The sequence below is a fragment of the Rattus norvegicus genome, chromosome 18 (genome assembly GCF_036323735.1).
Source record: "Rattus norvegicus strain BN/NHsdMcwi chromosome 18, GRCr8, whole genome shotgun sequence".
Classification (NCBI taxonomy): domain Eukaryota; kingdom Metazoa; phylum Chordata; class Mammalia; order Rodentia; family Muridae; genus Rattus; species Rattus norvegicus.
The window spans coordinates 69,441,481-69,466,526 of NC_086036.1; the positions used below are offsets into that span (position 1 = coordinate 69,441,481).

Consider the following 25,046-nt stretch of genomic DNA (forward strand, 5'->3'; position numbering starts at 1 on the left):
CCGTGAGTGGCTAAAAGGGCACTCCGGCCCCGCCTCCGACGGCTCGCCAGCCTGAAAGGCAGTCGCTTCCGCACACCGACCAACGGCCCACGCCTTCAGCCCCAAAGCCCGGCTTCTCAGTCCGTGCCTTCCCTAACACCGCCCCGGGAGGAAAGACCCCGAACCAAGCCGCACGCGCCTGCGCAAACCTCCGCTCCGCGCTCTCCGCTCCTCCGCTCCCGCGCCTTCCTCCCGCCCCGTTCCCCAGGCACCTAGGTACGTCACAATGAGTGGCGTGTAAGTCGAACAATCACAGTTGCTGCCCTCGAGAGCACTCGGGGAAAGAGGAGGGCGGGGCGAAGGGAGGGACCGAAGGAGCCGGCTTCCAGGACTGGCTCGTTCTCGTCACCCAATCAGAACGGTCTGGGGCGCAGAGGGGCGGGGCCTGAGAAGAGGGCGGGGGTGGGGCTGAGGGAAAGGAGCGTGAAGGCTGCGGGACGAGAGGGCGGGCTCCCGGAGATTAAAAGCAGCCAATCAGAGCGCGCCGGCTTCATTCGGAGAGCGGCGTGGGGCGTCGCCGCCGCCGCGCGCGCCGGGGGCTGGTTAAGGCCATGAAACAAAAGAAACCCTGAGAGGGGAGCCGCTGCCGTCCCCACCCACCCACCTAGTTACCTACCTCGGCTCTGTCCCCAGCCCCTCCACCCCGCCCTCGCGCGCTCCGGCGGCCCTGGCGCTCCTCAGCCCAGGGCGCGGGCGCCGCCGCCGCCGCCTCCCCCGAGGAAAGGTGTTTGCGCGCTGAGCAGGGCCCGGGCCCTGTCCGCCATGGGGCTCGCCGCCCGCCGCGCCTGACGCGCCTGCCGCCGCCGCCGCCATTGACAGCGCGCCGCCGCGATGCCGAGCGGCAGCTCCGCGGCCCTGGCCCTGGCGGCGGCCCCGGCCCCCCTGCCGCAGCCGCCTCCGCTGCCGCCGCCCGCGGGAGGCCCCGAGCTCGAGGGGGACGGGCTGCTGCTGAGGGAACGCCTGGCCGCGCTAGGCCTCGACGACCCCAGCCCGGCGGAGCCCGGCGCCCCGGCGCTCAGGGCCGCGGCGGCGGCGGCGCAGTGCCAGGCCCGGCGGGCGGCCGGGCTGGCTCCGGAGGAGCCCGGCCGCCTCGCGACCTCCGAGACGGCGGAGCTGGAGCTGGAGGTGGACGAAGAGGAGGGGGAGGAAGCGGAGCTGGACGGAGAACTGCTGGAGGAGGAGGAGCTGGAGGAGGCTGAGGAGGAGGACCGGCCGTCGCTGCTGCTGCTGTCGCCGCCCGCGGCCACCGCCTCCCAGACCCAGCCGATCCCGGGCGGGCCCCTGGGGTCGGTGCTGCTGCCGGCCGCGGGTTTCGATGCCCGGGAGGCGGCGGCCGCGGCGGCGGGGGTGCTGTACGGAGGGGACGATGCCCAGGGCATGATGGCGGCGATGCTGTCCCACGCCTACGGCCCCGGCGGCGGCGGGGCCGCCGCTGCCGCCCTGAACGGAGAGCAAGCGGCCCTGCTGAGAAGGAAGAGCGTCAACACCACCGAGTGCGTCCCGGTGCCCAGTTCCGAACATGTCGCTGAGATTGTCGGACGCCAGGGTGAGTGCGCCGAGGTCTGTCTGGGCACGGCCCTGGGCGTGGGTGGGAGACGAAAAAGACGAGCGTGCGGCGGAAGAGAGAACCCGGAGAGTCCCCCAAGTCCACCGAGAAGGGGTCTGGGAAGAACCGAGGGTCTCCGAGAACGGGACGGGTCACCTTGCGAAAACCCACGCCGTTCTGCTTCTTCAGGCGGACAAGAAGTGTTAAGTTTCTTGGGTCACCCAGTCTGGTAGTGTTCACTGTAATCGGTGTATTCGTGGAACCCCGGGCTGGCGCGGCCCCAGAAACCTCAGTAAGGTGGTAAGGTCAGGTCAGAAGTTGTGGGTTACAGGATTGTTTCCGAAAGCTTCGAGATTGGAAGTTTGTGTCGCCGAGTGGCCTGTAAAAGCAATCAGCCAGCCTTAGAAGTGCTTGTGCTGATGAGAAATGGACCGACATGGAGGCATGTGCAAAGCTAATTCGGAAGGGAAGAGAGGCCTATCACTACCTCCCTGTTATTCAGAAACTTGGCTTTAGACGAGCACCCCAACTCTGTTGATCTTGGGTTCTCAGCGGACACATCTCTCTTAAAAGGCGATAGTGTCCGTCTTTTAGAACACTTTAGCTTGTACCATGAAGGGAAAACTGGGCATTTAGGTAGTTACGGAACTTTATGCATTTGTGCAGTTCTCCATAAATTTTCTTCACTTGTTAGCACACCCGTTCTGCAGACAGACTCCTCCCACATTGTTCAGACAAAGGATCTATGTCTCAGATTCCAGGAGTAGGTTTGTGAAGGTGGGGGAAGGGGATGCACAGAGTACCTCGGTATCCGACCTTTTTAGGGAAGGTTCTGTATGCCTCGGTGTAGTTTTTGCCCCTTTTTGCTACCTGCTGCTACTGCCGTAATACAACATGGTTGATACATACCTCTTGTTGAGGTCAAAGAGAGATGATGGCACTGCTGGTGGAATGAGCTCATTTTCCCAAGTGGTCTAAAGTACGAAAATACGAGATTGGTGACTTCGCATGTAAGAGGTGGCTCTCCTTGCAGGAGTTTGATAAGAAAAATCTTATTTGGAACCTGGACAGAAAAAAAAAAATAGCTTGTTTCAGACTGCTTGACTAATCAGTTTCACATGTCTCACTTGCCAGTGGTTGCTGATCAGGATAACAGATCATGAGGAAACTCTTTTATGTACATGAAATAAAAATGCATTTTATTTATAGATTCAGAATGAGGTGGCTTTTCATTTAATATCATTGAAAGAGTGCTTGATTTTGCTGGATAATGAGTTTATGAAAAGTAAGTAAGCTAAAAATTTGAGGTTGATTTATACAGAATTTCTGCTCTTTATTAAAAACTAACCAGTTAATAAAATGGCACACAAGTAGTTAACTATATAAAGGCAAACAGTCCCACACACAAGAACATGACCCATAGAGAATGCAGCTTTGCAAACAAAGATGCAATATTGAACAACATGAGGAAAGTGTGGAGGAGGTCCTGCTAGGTGGTGATTGGAAAATCACCCAAATGTCATTAGTGATTAGAATCTGGTAAACTGGGGGATGGAAATGACCTGAGAAGTGATTGTTGAGGCTGTGGAATGTAGAGATTTGAATGGCATGCTGGGAAAACAACATAACTTACTTCAGTGTTCATGTGCTTGACTGCTGAAGCAAAGGAAAAGATCGTTTGCTTGCTAGTTTTACCACATGACAGGTAGTATATCTTGGTAGATTTACTTTAACATGAACTTTTGTCCCTTACATTCTAAAGCACCTCAACTGTAAATTGGCAGTATTTATATACATTGAAGTGGCAAGCTTTTATTTTGTGCCATTGTGTGATGAATGTCTTAGTGTTTCTTCTTGGGCTGTTCTTACTGGTTAATAAGGAAGTGTGAATGCATGTCTTAGAGCATGGAGACAAGTTGCTAGCTGTCGTTGTACTTACTCTTTCCTAGAGCTGCCAGACTGTTAAAGCTCGTCACCTTCCTCTATCTTATCTTAAGGCAGAAAGTCTTGCCCTTTTCCTGTTTGGAGCCTTTCAACTAGTGGATCATTGACCCCTTTGCCATCCCCACACCCCAGCAGCATGGTAATAAACCTGTATTTGCTAACTTACAGAGAGCTAAGTGGCTTCTAATAGTCACAGTCTTTTACTGTGCAAAAACTTCTTGTTGAAAGTACCTGTCCTAAGTAAGTTTTAGAAAGTGAGTTGGGGGACAGGGCAGGGAGGTAGATCATTTTGAGTTTTTGTTTGTTTTGGAGGAGCTAAATGTTCATCCTTAAGAATTAACCATTCCTGCCTTCTCATTCATTACCTGAAGTCCTAATTCTCTATTTGACATCTCTCAATTAGTTTTGGAAATAATTATGTCACAGATGGAGGCATTCATGACTTCAGCTCTGAAGCAAAGAGTATAGGGTAACTGGAATTCTGAGTCACGCATGCAGTTCAGCAAAGCCCTTGGAGATAGCCTCTGGTTCCCTTGTCTTTCAAAAACAACATTGCTCTTACTTTGTTTTTGTCAGTGAGACAGGTTTCCATCATGTAGCCTGGCTGCTGGGCTCACAAACATGTACCTCTCTACCTGACCCCAGAAGACCCCTCTCCTTTTTTTAAAAGTGTTATGTGTCTGAGTGTTTGCCTTCATGTATGTATATGTGCCTGGTGCTCCAGAGAGGTCAGAGGAGGGGGTAAAAATGATTATAAGCCACCATATGGTGCTGGGAAACAAACCCAGATTCTCTGCAAGAGTCACAAGTGTTACTAAATGTTTGAACTATCTTTCCAACCCCATGACCTCGTTTCCTTTTTAGTTCTGTATGTGTGTATATGTATGTGAGCGCAGACACCTGCAGAAACTAGAGTCAGGTACCCCTGAAGCTGCCTGTTGTGGATGCTGGGAACTGAACTCAAGTCCTCTTAACCTCTGAGCCATCTCTTCATCCTTCCTCTCCGTGGACCAGTCTTAATAGTGATGAAGACTGGCGGGGCATTTGACCTCCTGTTTTACTACCAGGAGCATATATGACCTTTTGTGCGTTAAATTGGTCTTGTTATTGTTGTTGTGCTTTTTAAGTGTTGTATTTATCCTGAAACTAACCGGATAAATTAGGAATTAGAGATATAGTAATAATAAAAGAAATTTTAAGATATAGACATCAAAATAAGTTCAAGGCTGAGAAGATTGCTCAGTAGGTAAAATGCCTACTTCATGAGCATGAAGTTCTGAACTGAAATCCCTTGCACCCACGTAAAAAGCTAGATCTGGTGCCGTATAGCTATAAACTCAGCTCTGAGACTGACATATCAGGATCCTGGAGACTTGGCTAGCCAACTAGTCTAGCCATTGGGCTCCAGGTTCAGCAAGAGACCCTGTCTCAAAAATAGGGTGAAAAAATATAAAGGAAGACATATAACATCAACCTCCAGCCTCCACATGGGCATACACAGGTGTGCACACACTAAGAATATTGTAAGATCTCTTTTTATAAATGTAAAATATCTCAGTTTTTAAGTGTAGTGCCTGAAAGACATTAATAGTCTTGACATTAATAGGTTTGATTGAAAACAAAAGGTTGTTTTTTTTTGTTTGTTTGTTTTGTTTTGTTTTGTTTTGTTCTTTTTTTTCCGGAGCTGGGGACCGAACCCAGGGCCTTGCGCTTCCCAGGTAAGCACTCTACCAACTGAGCTAAATCCCCAGCCCCAAAACAAAAGGTTTTATTTGTTCAGTTGTTACTGTCCAGTAAGTCTAAAAAGAGAATTACAATAGAACTCTGAATCTATTTTTACTATACTATCAATTAATATTAAATGCTGTAAATTGAATTCCAGATAAATGTTCGTTTTCAACTACTTTTGATATGACTTTGATAGTATACATTTCTTTAACCTTAGGGGGTCTAGAAAAGTTTTTTTTAATTGTATATACTCTGTCAAAAAACAGTTATACCCCATTATACAGTTTACACACATCACTGTATAAACAGTCTATACTAAGAAAAATGTACATCATACAAAACTGTTAACAAGATAAGGTGAAATTGGTTTTTTGTTTTGGCCTGTGTGCAGATACTCTTATACTCTAGAGGTCACTAAGCTCTAGACCATTTAGAAAACTTCTTAATTGAACTGTTTTGTTAGCCACTCATCTCCAGTGACCTGTGTATTGGGAGTTGGGTCGGGGGTTGGGGGGGATCCCATTGTTCCAAGTTGTTAGTAGCGTTTGATTAGGAGAAACAGAATACTTGCTGGTCTTACTGTGCATAGATTTCCCATCGAGAAGTATATATTTCACTAAAGAAAGATTTTCAGAACAACACTAAAATCATGTCTTCCTTTTTCCAGAACCATGGGGAAAGGGGTTGTTTTGACTCCTTTGCTAAAGTACTACTGGATATTTTACCAATGCCATGTAGTTGTTAGACTTTTTCACACATATTGAACTTGAGGTTCTAAAAGATAGTTTGAATACTTAGTAGATCTAGGTTTAGGCCAGTTTCAAACAGTGTTATTTTTACTATTAGTAATATAACCTCAAAATGAAGATTTTGGGAAAAAAACTAAATACGTTTGCAGTTAAAAGTTTCTAGGAATATATGCCAGTGGTACAGCATTTACCTAACCATGCATGAGATGAGAAAGAAGAGATAGGATCCTGTTTTAGGAAACCCCAAAAAGGTACATAGATCATGGTTAAAACTACCATTGGTTTTTGTTTGTTTTGGATTTTATTTTTTTAAGATTTATTTATTTATTATATATAACTACACTGTATCTTTGTTCAGACACACCAGAAGAGGGCATCGGATCCCATTACAGATGGTTGTGAGCACCATGTAGTTGCTGGGATTTGAACTCAGGAATTCTGGAAGAGCAGTCAGTGCTTTTAACTGCTGAGCCATCATCTCTCCGGCCCTGTTTTCGAGTTTTAAAAGTGTTTTTTCTTTGTGATGGCTTCTCACTGTGTAGCCCTAGGCAAGCTTCCTGCCTCAGCTTTTAACTTAAGATACCACTAGTTACTATATAGAGATTTGCAAAATTCAGTGTGGTAATTACCTTTAAGCTACTTGTTTTTAGTCCAGGCTTGCTTCCAGTCAAACTCGAGATCTCTGGCCCAGCCTTAGGAGTGCTAGGATTGCAGGCACATTACCATACACAAACAATGATTTTCTAATACTAGAATTACCAAGTCCAAGTAAGTTAAATATACGCATAGAATAATGCTGTTTGAATAATTGTCCGTGACCTATTTTGGGAATTTTGTTTTACTCTTCAGTAACTATAGACTCCTTAATGTCAGTTTTTTTATTAAATATTCAGAATGTGTGGTTACTGCCTTTCTAGTAGTAGCAGAAGACTACCAGTCACTGCATGTAAGGAAAGCCTTACACACACATAGTAGCATGAAATAGTAAGACTTGGCTTTAAAGTAATAGAGAATTTGATACTGAAGCTTGCATTGCAGATGTAGTTGAAGTTAGGCATGAAGAATTTTGTCATGAACAGTGCTCCTCCCTCTTTATACCACATTTCATCTTTGCCTTCTCTAACTTAATGTTGACTTCATCATTGTTGCCTGTCACTTGGGATAAGTCCTTTACGCCTCTGTTTTTTCCTATTTGGAGAAAACCTGTTCCAGGTTCTGTTCTGACTAGCCCCAAACCTACTTTGTGCTGTGAGGGTGAAATTTGAGATGCCATTAGTGTGAATTCATTGTGCAATTTAAAGTATAGGATGACAAAATCTGTAAGAAGGAAGGTAAAATTTTTAGAACTTTTTAGTGCTCTGTATTGCCCAGGCTGGCCAAAACCTACTGGGCCTATGTACTGTTACTGCCTCCAAAGTAGCATAGACTACAAGTACCTGCCAGCTATGCCCCACTCATACAATTTTTGTAGTTAATAAGTTTCCTTTATATTCTGTGCAAATTCTAGATGAAATCTAACATTGTCATTTTAGTGTTTTACCTAAAATATACCAGATTTCTCAAACTTATAGTATGTACTTCTAGCAAAAGGTTAAGCTAGTCTTGAAGAGAATCTTTTACAGATAACCTATTCCTCCTAAAATTTGTATTGTTCTGTTTCTGAGTGGTGCTAGAGATCTAACCCAGGACCCCATTTCTGCTATACAAGGTCCCCTACCACTGAACCACATCCCTAGCCTGGTAATTCTGAGAATTCTATTAACATTTTCTAAAGGGTATAAACATAAGATATTTAGTTTGGAAATTATCTTAATATTTGAACTCAACTCTTCTCTAACATACTTAAGAGGGAATTTTAGAATCAATAGTTTAAGAGTGGGAAGATGGTCCACAAGGACCAGGGTTCATATCCTACACTGCTCAGCTCACAAATGCCTGTATTCCAGCTACAAGACATCCTGTGCCCTCTTGTTGCCTACTTGAGCATCTATATACACAAATGTGTGCAAACACTCACACAAATAATAAAATACATCAAAAAATTACTAATCTATAACTTTGAGCAGTTCTTTGGGGAGGGTTTGTCATCATTCTTTTTTTTAACTTTAGACAATTCTAACTTGTAAATGTATAAAACTAGAATATCTCGTGGGGCTCATAATCTAAACTTTTATCCAGAAAGAACCCCTAAAGTCATGTAGAAGGAAACTGGATTTCATATTACCAGTTAGATTGATTCCACATTTGACCCAACTTTGAGTTTATAATACTTTTAACATCGTTTACAATCTAAATGTTTCTCTTTTGGAGTTAGGAGTTTAATGGGTGTGTGCACATATATGCAGGTGTGCACCGTTTGCAAAAGCCAGAGAAGGATCTTTTAGGTGTCTTTCCTATTAGCTCTTCCTTTTTTTTTTTTTTTTTTTTTTTTTTTTTTTTTTTTTTTTTTTTTTTGTGAGACAAGGTCTACTGAACCTGAAGCTCCCCGTTTTGGTTAGGCTGGCAGACTCCTTAAAAGAAAGCTGAGATCCTCCTGTCTCCATGTCACAACAAAGTTATAAACATAGGGCTGCCATACCTGGCTTCTTCTGTGGATCTGGGGATTTCTTGTGGTACACATGCACACACACACACACATACACACACACAGACTGTGAGCATAGAGATACTCTCTTTTTAGACTTTCATCAGACTTTAAAGATATAATGCTGAAATCGAGTTCTTATAATGTGAAAGGAGCTTTTGAATAGTCTATTGTAAGAGAAAAAGCATTTTATATAATTAGACAGTATGGCTCTTCTTGCTAACTGTACTTACTATATTATGAAGCATGTGAAATTGGGGGGGTGATTTTTTTGGGGGTTTTGTTTTGTTTTGGAAAAGACTAAAGAACAATGAAAAGAGTGTGAAACTAAGATAGTTTGCATCTAAAATCTAACATAGCAGCTAAAATGCCCTCAATTAAGTCCTTTCCTGCCCTTCCCAAAGGACCTACTGTGAAAATGTGTGTAGGAGAAAGGTTTTAGAAAACTGGAGTGTTTGATGAATCCTTACTGTTTCAAAGCTAGCTCCAGTCTCTGGAGTTTACTCATGAATGTTGGTAAGTAGTGGAGGGATGAGGATTGGTTCTCAAGCTGAATGGTGTGTTAGGATTAGCTTTGGAAGGATGATCAGGATGAGCCTGGGGCCTTCAACAAGATCTGTGCTTTTACAAAACACTTAGCTGTAGAGCCCATGCGAGGAAGCTTTTTTAATATAATATTTTGTAGCAACTAAATGAGGGCAACTATTTTTAATACTACTAGTTCCTCTCCATGACAGAGGTAAATAGAGGCTTCATGACCTGTTTTTAAGTTCACTAATTGATTCATGATAGTTTGCCCACATAGTCTTCCATTTTCAATACTTACTAAATCTTCCTTAAGGAAAAGCTAAATAAACACATGTGAAGTATGGTCAGTATCTTATTGTTCCAGTGGTTGGTTGGTTGGTTGGTTTTTCTCTACATTGGTGTTTCAACTGCATTTATATCTATATAAGGGTATCTATAGAACAGGAATTACAGACAGCTGTGAACTGCCATGTGAGTCCTGGTTTTCTGGAAGAGCAGCCAGTGCTCTAAAACAATGGGCCATCTCTCCAGCCCCTGTTCCAGTTGTATTTTATTTGAACTAGATGGTAAATTATTTCCATGTGGTAGCTGTGACACTGAGTTAATGTATTGTTTTTGTGGGTTGTGTTTCATACTGATGTACTTCCTTGTGAAAGCCAAAGGTCAGCCATGGGTGTCGTTCCTCAGGAACAACTAGTTTATTTTGGTGTTGAAGTAGAGAGAGGGAAAGAGGAAGAGAGGGAGGGAGATTACTGAAAGAGCATCGTATCCTCTGGAATTGAATTTACAGTTAGTTGTAAAATGACTAATATGAGTGCTAGAAACCAGACTTGAGTCCTGTGGGACAGCTGTGCAATACTCTCTTCACCATGGCTGTAGCCCTCCAGTCCCCACCTTGTGTTTTGACGCAGTCTCTCATTGGCCTGGAGCTGCTTATTACGCTGGCTGGACAGCACCCCCAGGCATCTATGTGCTCTGAGATTACAAGCACACACCAGCACATCTGGCTTTATATGTAGGTTTTGAGGATTGAACTCCGTTCTCTGCATTACAAGCACTTTACCATTAGCTGTCTTCCATCACTGTGTGATAAACTTAAAGCCATACACACAATTTCTATTTTTAAAATTCCATTGTGTTAACTGAGGGGAGAATAGTATGTATGCTAGGAAGGCGTCCCAGGTTATTAAAGGAAAGATCTGAACAAAAAATGGAACAAGAACAGCATGTGGTTTCTTGAAGATCATGTGAGCTATTCAAGTTTAAACCTCTTCTTCCCATTTTTATTTAAAGAATGTATGCATAATTTTCCAGTATTTTCATAGGACTACCAAAAGTTAAAACGGGCATGGTTTTGAGATTTGTCTTTAAGGGCTTAAGTTTTCTTAACTCACTGTTGGAAAGTACAGTGAGTGTAATTTCTGAAAAACAAACTTGTTTGAAAAAAATCAAGAACACCAGATGTGCTAATGCAAATGGTTCTGGGAGGCCTTGTCTTGAATACTATCATTTTCTCCTTTTTCTCTGATTATTGTGATGGCATTTCATTTCAGATAAAGAATCTTTAACTAATCATCTTCCCCCAAATCTTTTGTACCTGCAAGATTAAGTCCCTTATCTAACATTGGAGATGTCTCCCTCCCCTTTCTTGTCACCTGAAGATATCAAAATGCTGAACTAGCTTTAATATCCCCCGGGGTACCAGTTTTCTGCTTTTGCGCTTCCTCCTTACTTGACAAAACTTTCACGCCTCTCCAAAATACCTTTGAAGTTGGCCTGTGCTTGTGTGTTGAGGACAGAGGTCGATGTTAGGTTTCTGTCTCAGTTACTCTCTACCTTATCTTTTGAGACAAGATCTCTCAGTGAACCTGAAGCTCACTGATTCATCTAGATTAGCTTGCTAGCTAGCCTCAGGGATCCTAACTAAGGTTCTAATACATGTGTAGCAAGCTTTTCACCATCCATCTCCTGACCCTTGAAGCTGCCTTTCATGTATTTTAAAGTGATAAAGCTCATCTCCTTCTGTGTACCCCCCACTGCTTTGTAAGCCTGTTCTTAAGTAACTATTAATTGCATCTCTTGGGCATGAGCTCCTTGAAATCAGAAATGACCATGTTTCTTATTTTACTGGAAGTAAGTCCTGTGCTTTTTAGGGGGGTGAGGAGGGCTTGACATTTGAATTGATAAAGTCAGTCACTAAGTGAACTTAATGTTCATTATTAGTAAAATGCTCTTGGAGCCCATGATTTAGCTAAAAACATCTTGACTGGTACAGCCCTTCAGACAGATTGAGAAGGCCAACTTTTGTTTATCTTTCACTAACTGCTCACCTTTAGAGCTGCATTAGTAAGCGTTCTTACAAATACTTGGCTTATAGTATGTTTTCTTTTCCTGTTTGATCAATAACACTATTCTATTTTCAGTGTTTTATAAATCTCCAAACCTCTCCCTAGCCAGAGGCCATTTGATTACTATTCCTAAGTTGGGTTTAAAATTCTAATGAACTGATACATCTTTCAAACGGTGGGGGCTTGGAAAAAAGGAAGGGGTGATATAATTAGCAGAATAACCCCACACATCCAAAGATTTTAACCCTAACCCACCATCACCACAAAAGAAACAATTGAAGTGTTTGTTTTACTTGGCATGTTGCAGGTGTGCTTAAGGGCATGGGCTTACCTAGGATTATCTGGTAGACCCAATTGTGTGCACATGAATCCCTAAAAGCAGAAAACTTCCCAGCTAGGTGTGAGCTCAAGCTGAGGAAGAGAGATGAGAAGCCTGACTCCTGGTTCTGAGGATGGAGAAGAGTTAAAAGCCAAGGAATGTAGATCGGTCTAGAACTACAAACGTAAATTCTGCCACCAGCCTAAATCTGCAAGGAAACATAACCCCCTTAGAGCTTCCAGAAAACAAAAACCTTGAATTTTAACCTTGTTATGAGACGTCTGTTATTAGATGGGTGGGTGGGTGGGTGGGTGGATTGGATGGGTGGGTGGGTGGGTGGATGGATGGATGGATGGATGGATGGATGGATGGATAGATAGATAGATAGATAGATAGATAGATAGATAGATAGATAGATAGATAGATATTGTAAATGTATGTCTTTGAAAACAGCATTTAGTGGCAGCGTTGGAAAACTGTAGCAGAGCTACAGAGGCAGTACCTCAGTGGGTAAACATAAAGACCTGAATAGACCCAACACTCATCAAAAGCTTGGCTTGGCCACCAGCCTAACTAACTCCTGGCTCAGTGAACCTAGTCTTAAGGAAATAAGGTCAAAATGATAGAGCAGGACATGCGATGTACACACAACAACCATACATACAGGGACTGGGGGACTAAAGCAGGTCATAAAGAATCTGATCTGTAATTGAACTAAAAACCAATACAGGACTGTCTGTTCAAAGCTACTGCTTAGTTCTGATTGAAAGCCTTTCACGGTGTCTTATAGGGTACTAGATTAGAATATAGTACAGTCATATTCTTATGTGCTCTCACAGGGCAGAGATTATAGAGCTCTTAAAGAGCTGAGGACTGCTTGGGCTTTGTGGATGCATAATCCTTATCATTACTTTAGTTGCTTAAAACAATGCAAATTTATTATCTCAGTTTCTGTAAGTGGAAAATCTGGGTGTGGTGTCTCTTGGTTCTCTGTTTCAGAACTAACTGGCCTTAGGTCAAGGTGTTTAGCCAGAGGTATCCTCATATGGGGTACATATCCTCTCCTGCCTAAGGTTGCTGGCAGAATTTAGTTGGAAAATGGGGTCTCTATCTTTCAAGTCTCATTTCCAGAATTCAGTTCCTTGCCATCGTCACCACTTTCTTCCAGATGAGCTCATTTCTAACTTGTCTAAAACAAGATGGAAAAACTTTTCAAAACTCAAGATTAGGTCAGAACCTCCCTAGTAAACTGGATAATCTCTCCATTTAAAAGTGAACTGGGCCAGGTTTGGTGGTGCATGCCTTTAATTCCAGCATTCTGAAAGAGGTTCTAAGCCAGCCTTGTCTACATAGTGAGTTCCAGGACAGTCAGAGCTATATGAGAGCCTATGTCTCAGAAAAACAACAAAATTAAACGGATTTAAGGCATAATTATATCTCTAAAATCTCTTTCCAGGAGGACCTAAATTTGTGTTTGATTAACTCCAGGCAGTAATGTTCTCTCCTAACTGGCCTAGAACTTGCTACGTAGTCCAAGCTTGGCCTCAAACTCACAAAACTCTACCTGTCTCTGCTTCTAAATGTTGAGATTAAAGGTATGAACCATTACACATAGCCAAATCCAGAAATCTTGAGGCAGAGAATCATCAAAGAATTCCTTATTCAGTCAAAGCATGTAGCACACACCTAGTCCCAAGCACTCCAGAAGCTGAGAGTTTGAGGCTAGGCTAGGCTGGGCTGAGTACTGACTGGAATGCTCCATTAGAAACAAACAAAAAGGTCCACTTACCATGCTGCCTACAAATGCATTGGCTGTATCTTCTTTGAGGGAAGGATAAGCAACTCACAGCAGTCTCCTTTTTATTAACTAACGATTCCTTCAGTAGACATAGAAACACTGCTTTGATTCTTTATCATACACTACTTTCTCTCTGTGTGCAGGTGTCTGGGGCTTACATCAGGTATTGGGGTGTGTCTCAGGAACCATCCACCTTATATTTTGAGACCTTTAGGCCAGTCTGACTTGACTGCCCAACAGACCTGATCCATCCTCTTCTCTCTGCCTCTCCAGGCACTCGGATTAAACATGCATGCCATCATGCTTGGCTTTTTTCTGGGGATCTAACTCAGATCCTCTTGCTATATATAATAAATGCCTTGCTGACGGAGCTATTTTCCCAGCCCCTCTAATGCCTTTTTCTTCTTCTTTTTTTTAAACTGGAAAATATAGATGGGCTATCTGTTCTTTTCTACCACCATCTAAATGAACCACCCATTTAAGAACATAAGCAATCTTCATAAGTCTTGTGCTAGATATCTACTGTATCTTTCAGATAACTAGAAAAAATTGACTTTAAATTCAACTTCATAAATAATATGTAGACTCCGTTCTCTAAACGTTGGATCATATGAGCATAGAGCAGCCTTCTGTGAATGGGGTCATTAGCCCTGGTCCTCTTGGTGACCCTCCCCTTCCACTTCACACCAGTTCTTTGTTGCAAATACATCATCTCATAATTCTTGAAAGTAGAAGGTGATCTTAAATAACCAAATCTAGTGATGGTGACCCATGACAGAAAGAATAGTTTATATTGTAGCCCGTCATGCACATGTTCCACTGAAACACTGGGAATACACAGGATCAGTTTCGTTGATTAGTTTTTAAATGCTACTTACAACACAACAAAGTTTACTTCAACTCATTTGAAAACTGAGTTTCCTCTTCCTTCCAACTCCAGTCTCAACAACAGAGAGCCGCCCTTTCTTTGGAAGAGGTCTCTTAACCTTGCGAATCGAGATAGAAAGTCTTGCATATACCAAGGAGGGAGAGGACAAGTTGGAGGGTTTTAGCCCTTGCAACAATGATAGAAAGGGAAAATGGGTTCATATCCCAACGAGGTAAGCAGTAGGCTTTATTTCAGGGAATTTACTTCAAATTAAGTTGAAATTACAGCTCTGAAATTTGTTAGTACTGTAGTTCTTGAGCCATAAACTGGTCCAGGTTTCTGCCCTGTACCTACCTTCAGTAAAACTTTGATACATATTACCTTCATCTATAGCTGTATGAAAACAAATAATAGTTTATATATTTGAGAGTTGCAAAACTGAGGTTTGACTTGGAGATTATGAAATCATTTATCCTGCTGTAATTTAAAAATAATTAGCAATGCTAACCAAAGTCTTATCTAAACAAAAATATTAAAATAATATTTCATATTTATTTGATTTGCGTACACAATGAAAAGTAAGTCTCTGTCCCTCCAAGTCAGCTAGTTTTCCAAATGCATTATACTCCATTCTGCAGCTGTCTCAGCCTTACCTCATGCTTACCAACAAGTAATACAATGAGAGTGTCTTGCACTTATGTCAGTATTACCTCAGGATCACCTCTGCAAATGGAATTGTGGGTGCTAAGTTAATCTAGAGATACAAACTGCCCTCTGCAGATTGCCCACAGCTAAGTATGTGCTCTCATTCCACTTTTCCTGTGGTCGTAAAATGCTGACATTGACAGCTGTAGTTACTGACAAGGAGCTTAGTTACTGAAGAAAGAAGAATTCCATCTTCAGAGCAATGCTCCGCTGTAAGATGTTTCTTTTACTTGTTGGTCTCTTGGGGTTTCAGTTTATAGTGGAGAAATATGGGGGTGTAAGAAAAATTAGCTTATTATGAGATGAGTTGTAAGCATTTAAATTTTTTAGCTACTTCTGATGAAGTTTGCCATGCAGCAGTTATTTTTGAAATAAACCACAATTTATCAGTGCTCTGCTGCTTTTGTTTAGTGTCACCCTGTAGTTACCTTTTTAAAGTATCTGAATTTCAAACAAATTCAATCTTAAATACTCCATAAAACTCTTTCTTTACCTTGCTACCTAGAAAGAAATAATAGAACAAATGTGTTAGTTCTCCTTACATTAATGCCACCTTTGAAAACTACCTATTCAAGTAGTCCCTACCTTCACAGTGTGATTCTAGGAATCCCGTTGTTCACAACTCAGCATGAAGAAGCCATGCTGTGATAACTGAGGTTTCTTACAGTCTTACTCAAGATTGAACTGTCATAAAATTTGGAAAAAAGAGGTGCTTGCCTCTGGGTGTGTGTTTATTTTTGTTCATTTGAGGGTTGGGTAGGGGGCAGTAGCTTTAAAGGCTTCATTTTACTATCTCTTTTTTTTTTTAAACCTCCTTCCCCTGCTCTGAAAAAACCAAAGTATCTGTGGTAAGATGCCTGGCCTTTCTATATCAGAAGTGATTCAAAGCTAATCTATCCTGTCTTTCTACTGATCATGCATTAAATACCTGTTTTTTAATACCACTCATAGGGTCAAATAAGTGTTCTGTGTACCTGTAAGCTAGAACTCAGAGTTACTTAAATTACTGTCTCAATGAGGGTTTGGTTGGTTGGGGTGGGCTGTATCCTGTGTGATGTGATATGTGTGATGTGGTGGTAGGGATTGAGCCCAGGGGCCTTCTGCATGCAGGGTAAGCACTCTGGCTAAGCTATGCTTCCAGCCCTCCACAGTAGTTATATAGATAGTGTCTGATATGTCCGTGGATGCTAGTAAACATGGAAAGAGGACAAACCTAAACTCTTAGCAATGTTTTGCCCTTAACTGCCCATGTTTTTCGCTGAATGAACCATGGCTGTTACTAGGAATGAGTTGAGGATTTCTTTTTTCAGTTCGTGTGTGTGTGTGTGTGTGTGTGTGTGTGTGTGTGTGTGTGTGTGTGTGTGTGTGTGTTATATACTCGTGTGTGTGCAGGAGCCACACTGAGATACAATCTCACCTATTAGCACTGGGTGGGTGTGTGTGTGTGTGTGTGTGTGTGTGTGTGTGTGTTATATACTCGTGTGTGTGCAGGAGCCACACTGAGATACAATCTCACCTATTAGCACTGGGGTTACAACTGCACCTTTGGTGGCTTCTCACATGGCACGAGGGATTTGAGCCTGGTCTTCATGCTTGTGCATCAAAGGATTCTTACCCACTAAGGCAAGGCTGCTTCTTACAAAGCTGTAGCCCACAGTGTAGACTCACATAACTAAATGATATTCTTTGAGTATAGAATATGACCAGTTAGTATTTTACCTTTCAGATATTCTTAGGTATCTATGTCATTGCATGCTGTCCAATAAACATGATCTCAGTTCTTAGCCCCACCCCTACCCCCAGCACTTACTATGAGGAAGATTTGACTGTAAAGAGACAAAAAAAAAAAAAAAAAAAAAAAAATTTGCTGTGATCACGCAATTCATATTATTGCAGAGTAAAAACAAATCTAACTCATCTTTTACTCAAACATAACCAATACCCATTTTATTTTAATATAGTTGATTGTACATGTGGTCTTACCATAGCACTTAGAAAAGGTTTCATGTTTCACAGTAGTGTAAATTTTAATTGTGATTTCTTGATAGAACACCCTCCTCCTGATAGCCCTACTGTACTAAATGCTTCTCCTAAGATTCTGGTTGGGACTTACAGTTAAGAGTGAGGATTGTTTTCTCTTTACTTAACAGTATAGTTCTTAAGTTCTTGTTAAACTGTGTAACCAACAGTAAGATTTCTGAAAGTATAAAATGAAGAAAAAAAATAAGGAAAATCTTTTTGAGGAAGAGTTGTTTCACTTTGATGCTTGACTACTTTTTGTTTTCAGAGAATCTAACCCTGGGTTTCCATAGTAGTGTACCTAAGACCCACAGTGACAAGGATTAGGATCTCAGTTAGTTGGTGGTTATGATTCAGAAACTCCATGGTAGATTAACTTGCTTTAAATTTGCTGTGATATTTAAATTTTAATAGTTAAATATGCAGGAGCCTCTTGGGTTCATTCCCTAGCACTACACATCACACACACATACACACACACAAAAAAATAATAATAAAATAAAATAAAATAAAAAATACTGAGACAAATTAATTTTAAATTTTTTATTTTTAATTAAAATTAAAATTAAATTAGTTTTTAATTTTCACTACGGATGAGATTAGCAATATGGAACCAGAAGATGGAAATCTTGAAAGCTAAGGATTAAAGGGGACTTTGTGGTCCAAAATAATACATAACAAAGCCCCAATGTTCTAATACTGAAAATTAGCGTCTTCCTTTCCATTAATGTTACATGGCAACTCTGTAATATATATGAACATTCCCAGCGCTTTGGAAATTTAGAGGACAGACATAGCCATAGGAGAGAAGGCACATCATTGAGGACAAGACACCTAAACCAAAACGAGGCAGGAATTAGGAGTTGAGTAAAGCAGAGCTGGGATTCGAGAGGGAAGAGTTAAGTCATGGAAACAAGCAAGCATGGACATGCCATAGATTGAAGTATGTGACAGAGTTTAAAAGAGTGGAGGAGTGGCTGTAGAGTAAAAGTGGGAAGTCTGGGACCAGCTGAAAGACCCTACAGGAGGAAGTGACCATGTGATCCATGCTCTGTTGAGAAAGCATCATCTTACCAAAGAAAGCCGTGAGAAATAACTGGCGTAAGGGAAGGCACAGTTGGAGTTGTATATATGTATTGCCTGGGTTCAGGATTGTGTATCTAAAAAGCCTTAGTTTTAGCTTAACCATTAGTGATTTGCTGGACAAGAGAGGAAGAGAGGGCTTAAGAAAAAGGCCTGCCCAAATTGTAGCTACCATCTTCCACGCACCTCCTTTATGTATTTTAGGAAATAATTGTATGGTGTCATGAGAATCAATTTATTCTGGGAATCTGTTGCTTTCTTTGAAAACTGTAACTTCAGAGATTTAAGCCATAGTCTTGTATTTGACAGTTTGGAGACCTAGTTAAAGTTAGGGATTATGAAAAATTAAATGTATCTCCCGTGTTTTATTTTAACTTAGATACAGTTGGAGGTTAAGACCAAAGCTTCTAGTTTGGCTTTAGAGGTGATCCTCTAGCCATTTTCCATGAGTCTTCACTAATTTTTTTTAAATCAATCAAGAACTTAACAATAGGCAAAAATTAATTCTACATTACTTTTTTTAATGCTATACTTTTGTGGTTGTCTCCCTGGATATAACTAAGAGCTGAAGAAAGATAGCCACTAGCCATGAACATATTTGTCAATAGAATTTTACAAAGGAGTCATGTTAACGCAATAAAATAAATCAAGTAAAATTTGTAGAGTATGTGAAAATTAAAATTCCTGGACTATGAAAAGACTATAGATTTCAACATCACATGACCTTATCTGTGTCTCATATGTTAGTATTTTCCTTGCCACCAACATCTTTGCAAAGTAAAAGTTCAACCCTACAGATTTATAGTTTGCCTATAGACTATTTTGTACATCTTTTCAATGTGTGACTGAGAAAGAGAAATAGACTTGAGCTTTGACCTCCCAGGAGAGGTTCCCACTCTCCCAAAAGAGTGAGTGGCAGACAAGCACACCTCCATGACTAGCAGTGTTGCATTGAATTGGGGGGTGTCATCGGTTAATGTTAAATTTTATGATAAAGAAACTATTAAGAACTGTGCACTAAAGAGCTTTAGTTTACAGACTTTTCTTAGTTTGCCTTTATAGATAGTTTTAAAGTAAATACTGATTCTGAAATGTTTTCTTTTAACAGGTTGTAAAATTAAAGCACTGAGAGCCAAGACAAACACGTATATCAAGACACCTGTCCGCGGTGAAGAGCCCATTTTTGTTGTCACTGGACGGAAAGAAGATGTTGCCATGGCCAAGAGAGAAATCCTTTCGGCTGCAGAGCACTTCTCTATGATCCGTGCATCTCGGAACAAAAATGGCCCCGCGCTTGGAGGGTTATCGTGTAGTCCTAATCTGCCCGGTCAAACCACAGTCCAAGTCAGGGTCCCCTATCGTGTGGTAGGGCTAGTGGTTGGACCAAAAGGAGCAACAATTAAGAGAATTCAGCAACAGACCCACACATACATAGTTACTCCGAGCAGAGATAAGGAGCCAGTCTTTGAAGTCACAGGGATGCCGGAAAATGTTGATCGAGCACGAGAAGAAATAGAAATGCATATTGCCATGCGTACAGGGAACTATATAGAGCTCAATGAAGAAAATGATTTCCACTATAACGGTACCGATGTGAGCTTTGAAGGTGGCACTCTAGGCTCTGCGTGGCTCTCTTCCAATCCAGTTCCTCCAAGCCGAGCAAGAATGATGTCCAACTATCGAAATGATAGTTCTAGTTCTCTAGGAAGTGGTTCCACTGATTCCTATTTTGGAAGCAATAGGCTGGCTGACTTTAGTCCAACAAGCCCGTTTAGCACAGGAAACTTTTGGTTTGGAGATACACTACCGTCTGTAGGCTCAGAAGACCTTGCAGTAGACTCTCCTGCCTTTGACTCTTTACCAACATCTGCTCAAACTATCTGGACTCCATTTGAACCAGTTAACCCACTCTCTGGCTTTGGGAGTGATCCTTCTGGTAACATGAAGACTCAGCGTAGAGGAAGTCAGCCATCAACTCCTCGTCTGTCTCCTACCTTTCCTGAGAGCATAGAACACCCACTTGCTCGAAGGGTTAGGAGCGACCCACCTAGTACAGGCAACCATGTTGGCCTTCCAATATACATCCCTGCTTTTTCTAATGGTACCAATAGTTATTCCTCTTCCAATGGTGGTTCCACCTCTAGCTCACCTCCAGAATCAAGAAGAAAGCACGACTGTGTGATTTGCTTTGAGAATGAAGTTATTGCTGCCCTAGTTCCATGTGGCCACAACCTCTTCTGCATGGAATGTGCCAACAAGATCTGTGAAAAGAGAACGCCATCATGTCCAGTTTGCCAGACAGCTGTTACTCAGGCAATCCAAATTCACTCTTAACTATATATATATACATAAATACTATATCTTATATGGACTCATAAAGGCATGGGTATAATGGTATACCCCAGTAAACTTCCTAATGAATTCTTATGACTGTTATCAGGCTTTATTGGGATTAGGCTAAAGTTGTTAGTACACTTATAAAAGGCTGCTATGGTAACACTAAACCTAAGTGGTCTCTTGTCTATTAGTTTGGTTTGAATTATTAATACTATCTTGTAGACTCGGAGACATAGCTTGTATAGGAATTGTTAAAGCTGAAGTTCTACTTGGCTGTGTAACCTATGAGCAAAATGTATCCATCTGAGGTTGTAGTCAGTGGGTCCCAAAGCCTAGCCGCATTAAGAGTTTATGGAGGTGCCTGGCATCACAAATGACTGACACTCCAGCGCTGCCTTCTTCACACTGCCAGTTTTGACAAAAACAGGTTTGTTTTTTATTTTACAACAACTTCTGCCTAATTCTGCAGGATTGCAAGTAACTTTTTAAAGCATTGTGATTACTTACTAGTAATAATAGGGCTGATGGCAGTTTACTAGATCACTGGTTATAATTTGGGACAAAAACTGCTACATTGACTTTCATCTCGCCCAGAGTGCTCAAGGCTGCTGTGTTCAGTGGATCAGGAATACAATTGTCTTTGATTGTGAATTCCTACCCATTGCCTCTCTCAGTGAATGTGGAAATGGCCGCCTGGGTTTTCCCATTTCTGGATGGGCTTTGGGAAGCACCTATATTGGCTGAAAATTTGAGAATGCGAACATTCCATTCATTAGTCTGATCAAGATATTAATTAATATTTAGACTGTAGCTCAAAATGTGAAACATTTTTTGTTCAATCCATATTTGTCTTGCACATTATAAATATATTTTTATTTTTTAGTAATGTAGGGGATGGGGAGGGAGACAATAATGCCCTTGGCATGATTCATGAAAGCAGCTGTGACAACCTCCAATCAGTTTACTTCATTTCAAACCTATTTCCAATCACAAGGAAAGATTTCTTTAAGACACTTGTACATTTCACCTGTGGATGTTTTAACGTCATCCTCAGTATGTCCCCAAATTTGCTGGTATTGAGAGGATAAAACATTATACTGGTGGGTTTTTCTACTAATTATTTTTTGAAACGTTATTTTCCCAACACAAAAGAGCTTTTTTTCTCAGTATAACAAAAATTGAAATCTTATGTGTATTCAATAGTAAATAGACAAAATTTTATTTTTTATTTCCACTTGAAGAGTTACATTTCGTATAAAGTTTACAAATAACGGTTTTTATTTTGATTTTTTTCAGTATAAAAAGTTGCCTTGATGGCACATTATGATGTAATGCTAATGGCTTGTAGGATAGTTGATTGTCAGTATTGAATCCTAATCTCTAGCTGCCGTCTTGTAGATATGGACGAATGTCACCCAGCATGTGTTTCGTATTTTGTTGCATCGTACACTGCAACTAATAAGCCAAGGAATCGACATATATTAGGTGCGTGTACTATTTCTAAAAACCACAAACTAAGAATGATAAATTATCAATATAGTTTAGTATTTGCTAATTTTACTACACTCTTTTGTTATGTATATGTAGGGAAGTCATAGGGATTATAAATTCAATTTGAGTAAAGTTTAAAACCATATATTTTATGATAAAGGGCCTTTAACTTAAGATGGCCAAAGCACTGATATTATATATTTGCTGTAAAGAGAATTATAAGAGTTTTATTTTTCTGATATTAAAAGTTACTTAATAAAGACTTGTTTCCATTAACTTGAATGTATTCTCCTTGGTGTTTTTTCATATAACTGTTAGTATTTCATCTTAGACAAAGGGAACTACTTAAGAATGAAATTTTCTTACCAAATTTTCATACTTTCTAACTTATGCTCTTGGTTGTAACGTGAGAGAGTGTGTATGTGTGCGCACACATGCATGCTCCTGGTGTTCAATGTGTCATCTCCAGTCTACACTTACCTCTTCTGTTGCTGTCTACCTTACTCTTGGAGACAGGTGCTCTTACTGAACCTAGAACTCATTGATTCTGGGAGCTCGGCTCCAGGGATTCACCTGACGAGGCCTATTATCTCACTGCACCCGAGAACTGACGCTGCAGGTCTGCACTGCTGCGCGTGGCTTTCCGTAGGGTCTGCATTCATGCACAGAAGGCCCTTCACCATCGGCCATCTTCCCAGCCTGAAAGTAACTAACTTCTGAAAGACCATGGTTTGGCAAAAATATTACACCATTTGCAAAGTTGATTTGATGTTGATTGGAAGTAGATTGTTGCCATTTGGTTAAAAAGATAAGGTCATCTTTAAGACTGTTGTAAAGTGAGAGAGGCTCCAGGAACTCTTACCAAATACCAGGAATTTCTACCCCATTCTGGATAATCTGCAGTTGAACATCATGAGTTCAAACCTTGATGAGAACTTTATTTCCATTTTCACAACCTGGGCAGGAGGAGGCAAACGATTTTGCCTCCAGAGTTAGTTGAATTCTGAAGTGAGGCACTTCAAAATTCAGGATTTTATCAACAGAACTCTATGCAAAGTATGCAGCAAAAGGGAAAGACTAGAACGATTGGATTTAGAAAACAGATACAGACATGACGAACATACTAGGACCTACGTTACTTTGGTGGATTTCCCTTCAGAGCTGAACACTGTTCCTTCTGCTGCCTGTTTTCCTCTCCCTTAATTTTCTATTTTTTTTCATTCAAAAACCTTACAAACATTAGGGGTTAAGAGTAGTAAGTTACATCTTTTCCATGGCAGTATATTTCTACAATTTAATGATTGCCGTGATGTTATGACTGTGCCACACTTGAACCATTTACTGTTGGTTGGTCATTAAGTCACTACATAACGGGGCATTGGAAAGATCCCGGACATTGGAAATCTAATGAGATCACATTTGAGTATCTCTTAGGAACTTCCTATCTAAGCTAACCATATGGAATTATCAAAAGTTAGAAAGTAATTGAATTTTCCTGCCATTGAGATTTCTACTTTCCTAGTGACTTGTGATCCTCAGTTTTAAAGGATGCCATTCATGCAGTGCCAACACACTTCAGTACAGGAAAGTGGTCAGAGATTTAAAATATCAAAATGCTTTGGTCAAAAGCGGAGGTCATTAAGCAAAAGAAAATATCTAAAGGGATATTTTTAATTCCCTAGGCCTCCATGACTTTAGATCTCCATGATGTGTCCTGGAGCTACTTGTAACCTAACAACAAAAGAATTACAGAATTACTCTTCCAGCTGCCTTTGGATGCCGTTAAAAATACAAATCTTTGATATGTGACAAGTTCCTTGAATAGGGCTAAGGGTGCAGCTAAGACGCTGAACACAGCAGGCCTGGGCTGTATGAGGGCCAGGGTTAATTCCCAACATTCTCTAAAGTTTTGTATATGGATAAAATATATTTTCATATCTCCCTAGTCCTAACGTACTTTTTTTCACCTTCAAATCCACAATGCATGTGTCTGCTGAGTGCTCTATGTGTGTGTTAAGTTTGAAGCCACCACAGTCATCTTAAAGGCTAAATAGTCCTTAAAAGACAACTTAGACTGATGGAAGTTCGGTTAAATTAGGAATGTTCTTCAACCAGCTAAAAATTACTTGCCTATACTCAAAAGTGAAATTTTGAATTTCCTTATGTGATTCTGAGACTTTAAGAGAGAATAATTGCTTTAAACTGGGAATTAAATTATAGGTATTCCTATTCTAAATCCCCCAAGGATCATAACTTTTTGTGACATTTCCCAAGATGAAAGGCAGTGAGATTTTGACCTGATTTCTCCCCACAATTTTAAGGCTAGTTTGAGGTGTACTTGAGTCAGGTAAGAACTGCTGAAGTATATATGATAGCTACTGAATAGTGTAGATAAATGCGTTAGTTAGCTTATTCTAACAAATGTTTGTAAATTAGCTAAGCCGAAGTTTATTAGAGAGTGAAGTATAATTTTATGACCTCAATATATTCTTTAGCTATACCCAGTCTGCGTAAGCAATAGAGTCAGTAAGTAACTCAGACTTGGTGGGAAGTCCTTACATTCACAAGGTGAAATGTTCTGAAAGGCAGCTGAAAACCACAGGAAAGTTAGATCTGTTCCTTGTTTCATGTGAACTGCAAAAACTTGCTTTGACGGTGTTTTATGCATAATAATCATGGTGTTGGGAAATGGCACTTAAAGTTATAAGATTGTGGCTGAGCATAGCCCAGGCTACCCTCAAACTCAGAATCCCTCCTCTTGAGTACTGAGAATACAAGTATCCAACTGTCCTTTTGGTTTGGTTTCATCCAATCATGGCAATGGACACACACAATGGTAGGCAAGTGCTACCACCAAGCTGCGCCCACAGTCGTTAGAGCTGCTAACTTGATAGCCTTTGTTACGTTAAGGAATTTTGTGTATCTAAGCTACAGGAAAACCAGGATTGGACAATGACAAA

General features: G+C 41.1%; 1 protein-coding gene across 1 annotated transcript; it reads left to right on the forward strand.

The window, feature by feature from the left end:
- The first annotated feature begins 1,369 nt into the window (after positions 1-1,369).
- Mex3c (mex-3 RNA binding family member C) lies at positions 1,370-22,363 on the forward strand. Its single transcript, NM_001107377.1, is given in 2 exon segments — positions 1,370-1,585; positions 19,367-22,363. Coding segments are annotated over 2 exon segments (1,395 nt in total). The 5' UTR covers positions 1,370-1,416; the 3' UTR covers positions 20,593-22,363.
- The last annotated feature ends 2,683 nt before the right edge of the window (positions 22,364-25,046 follow it).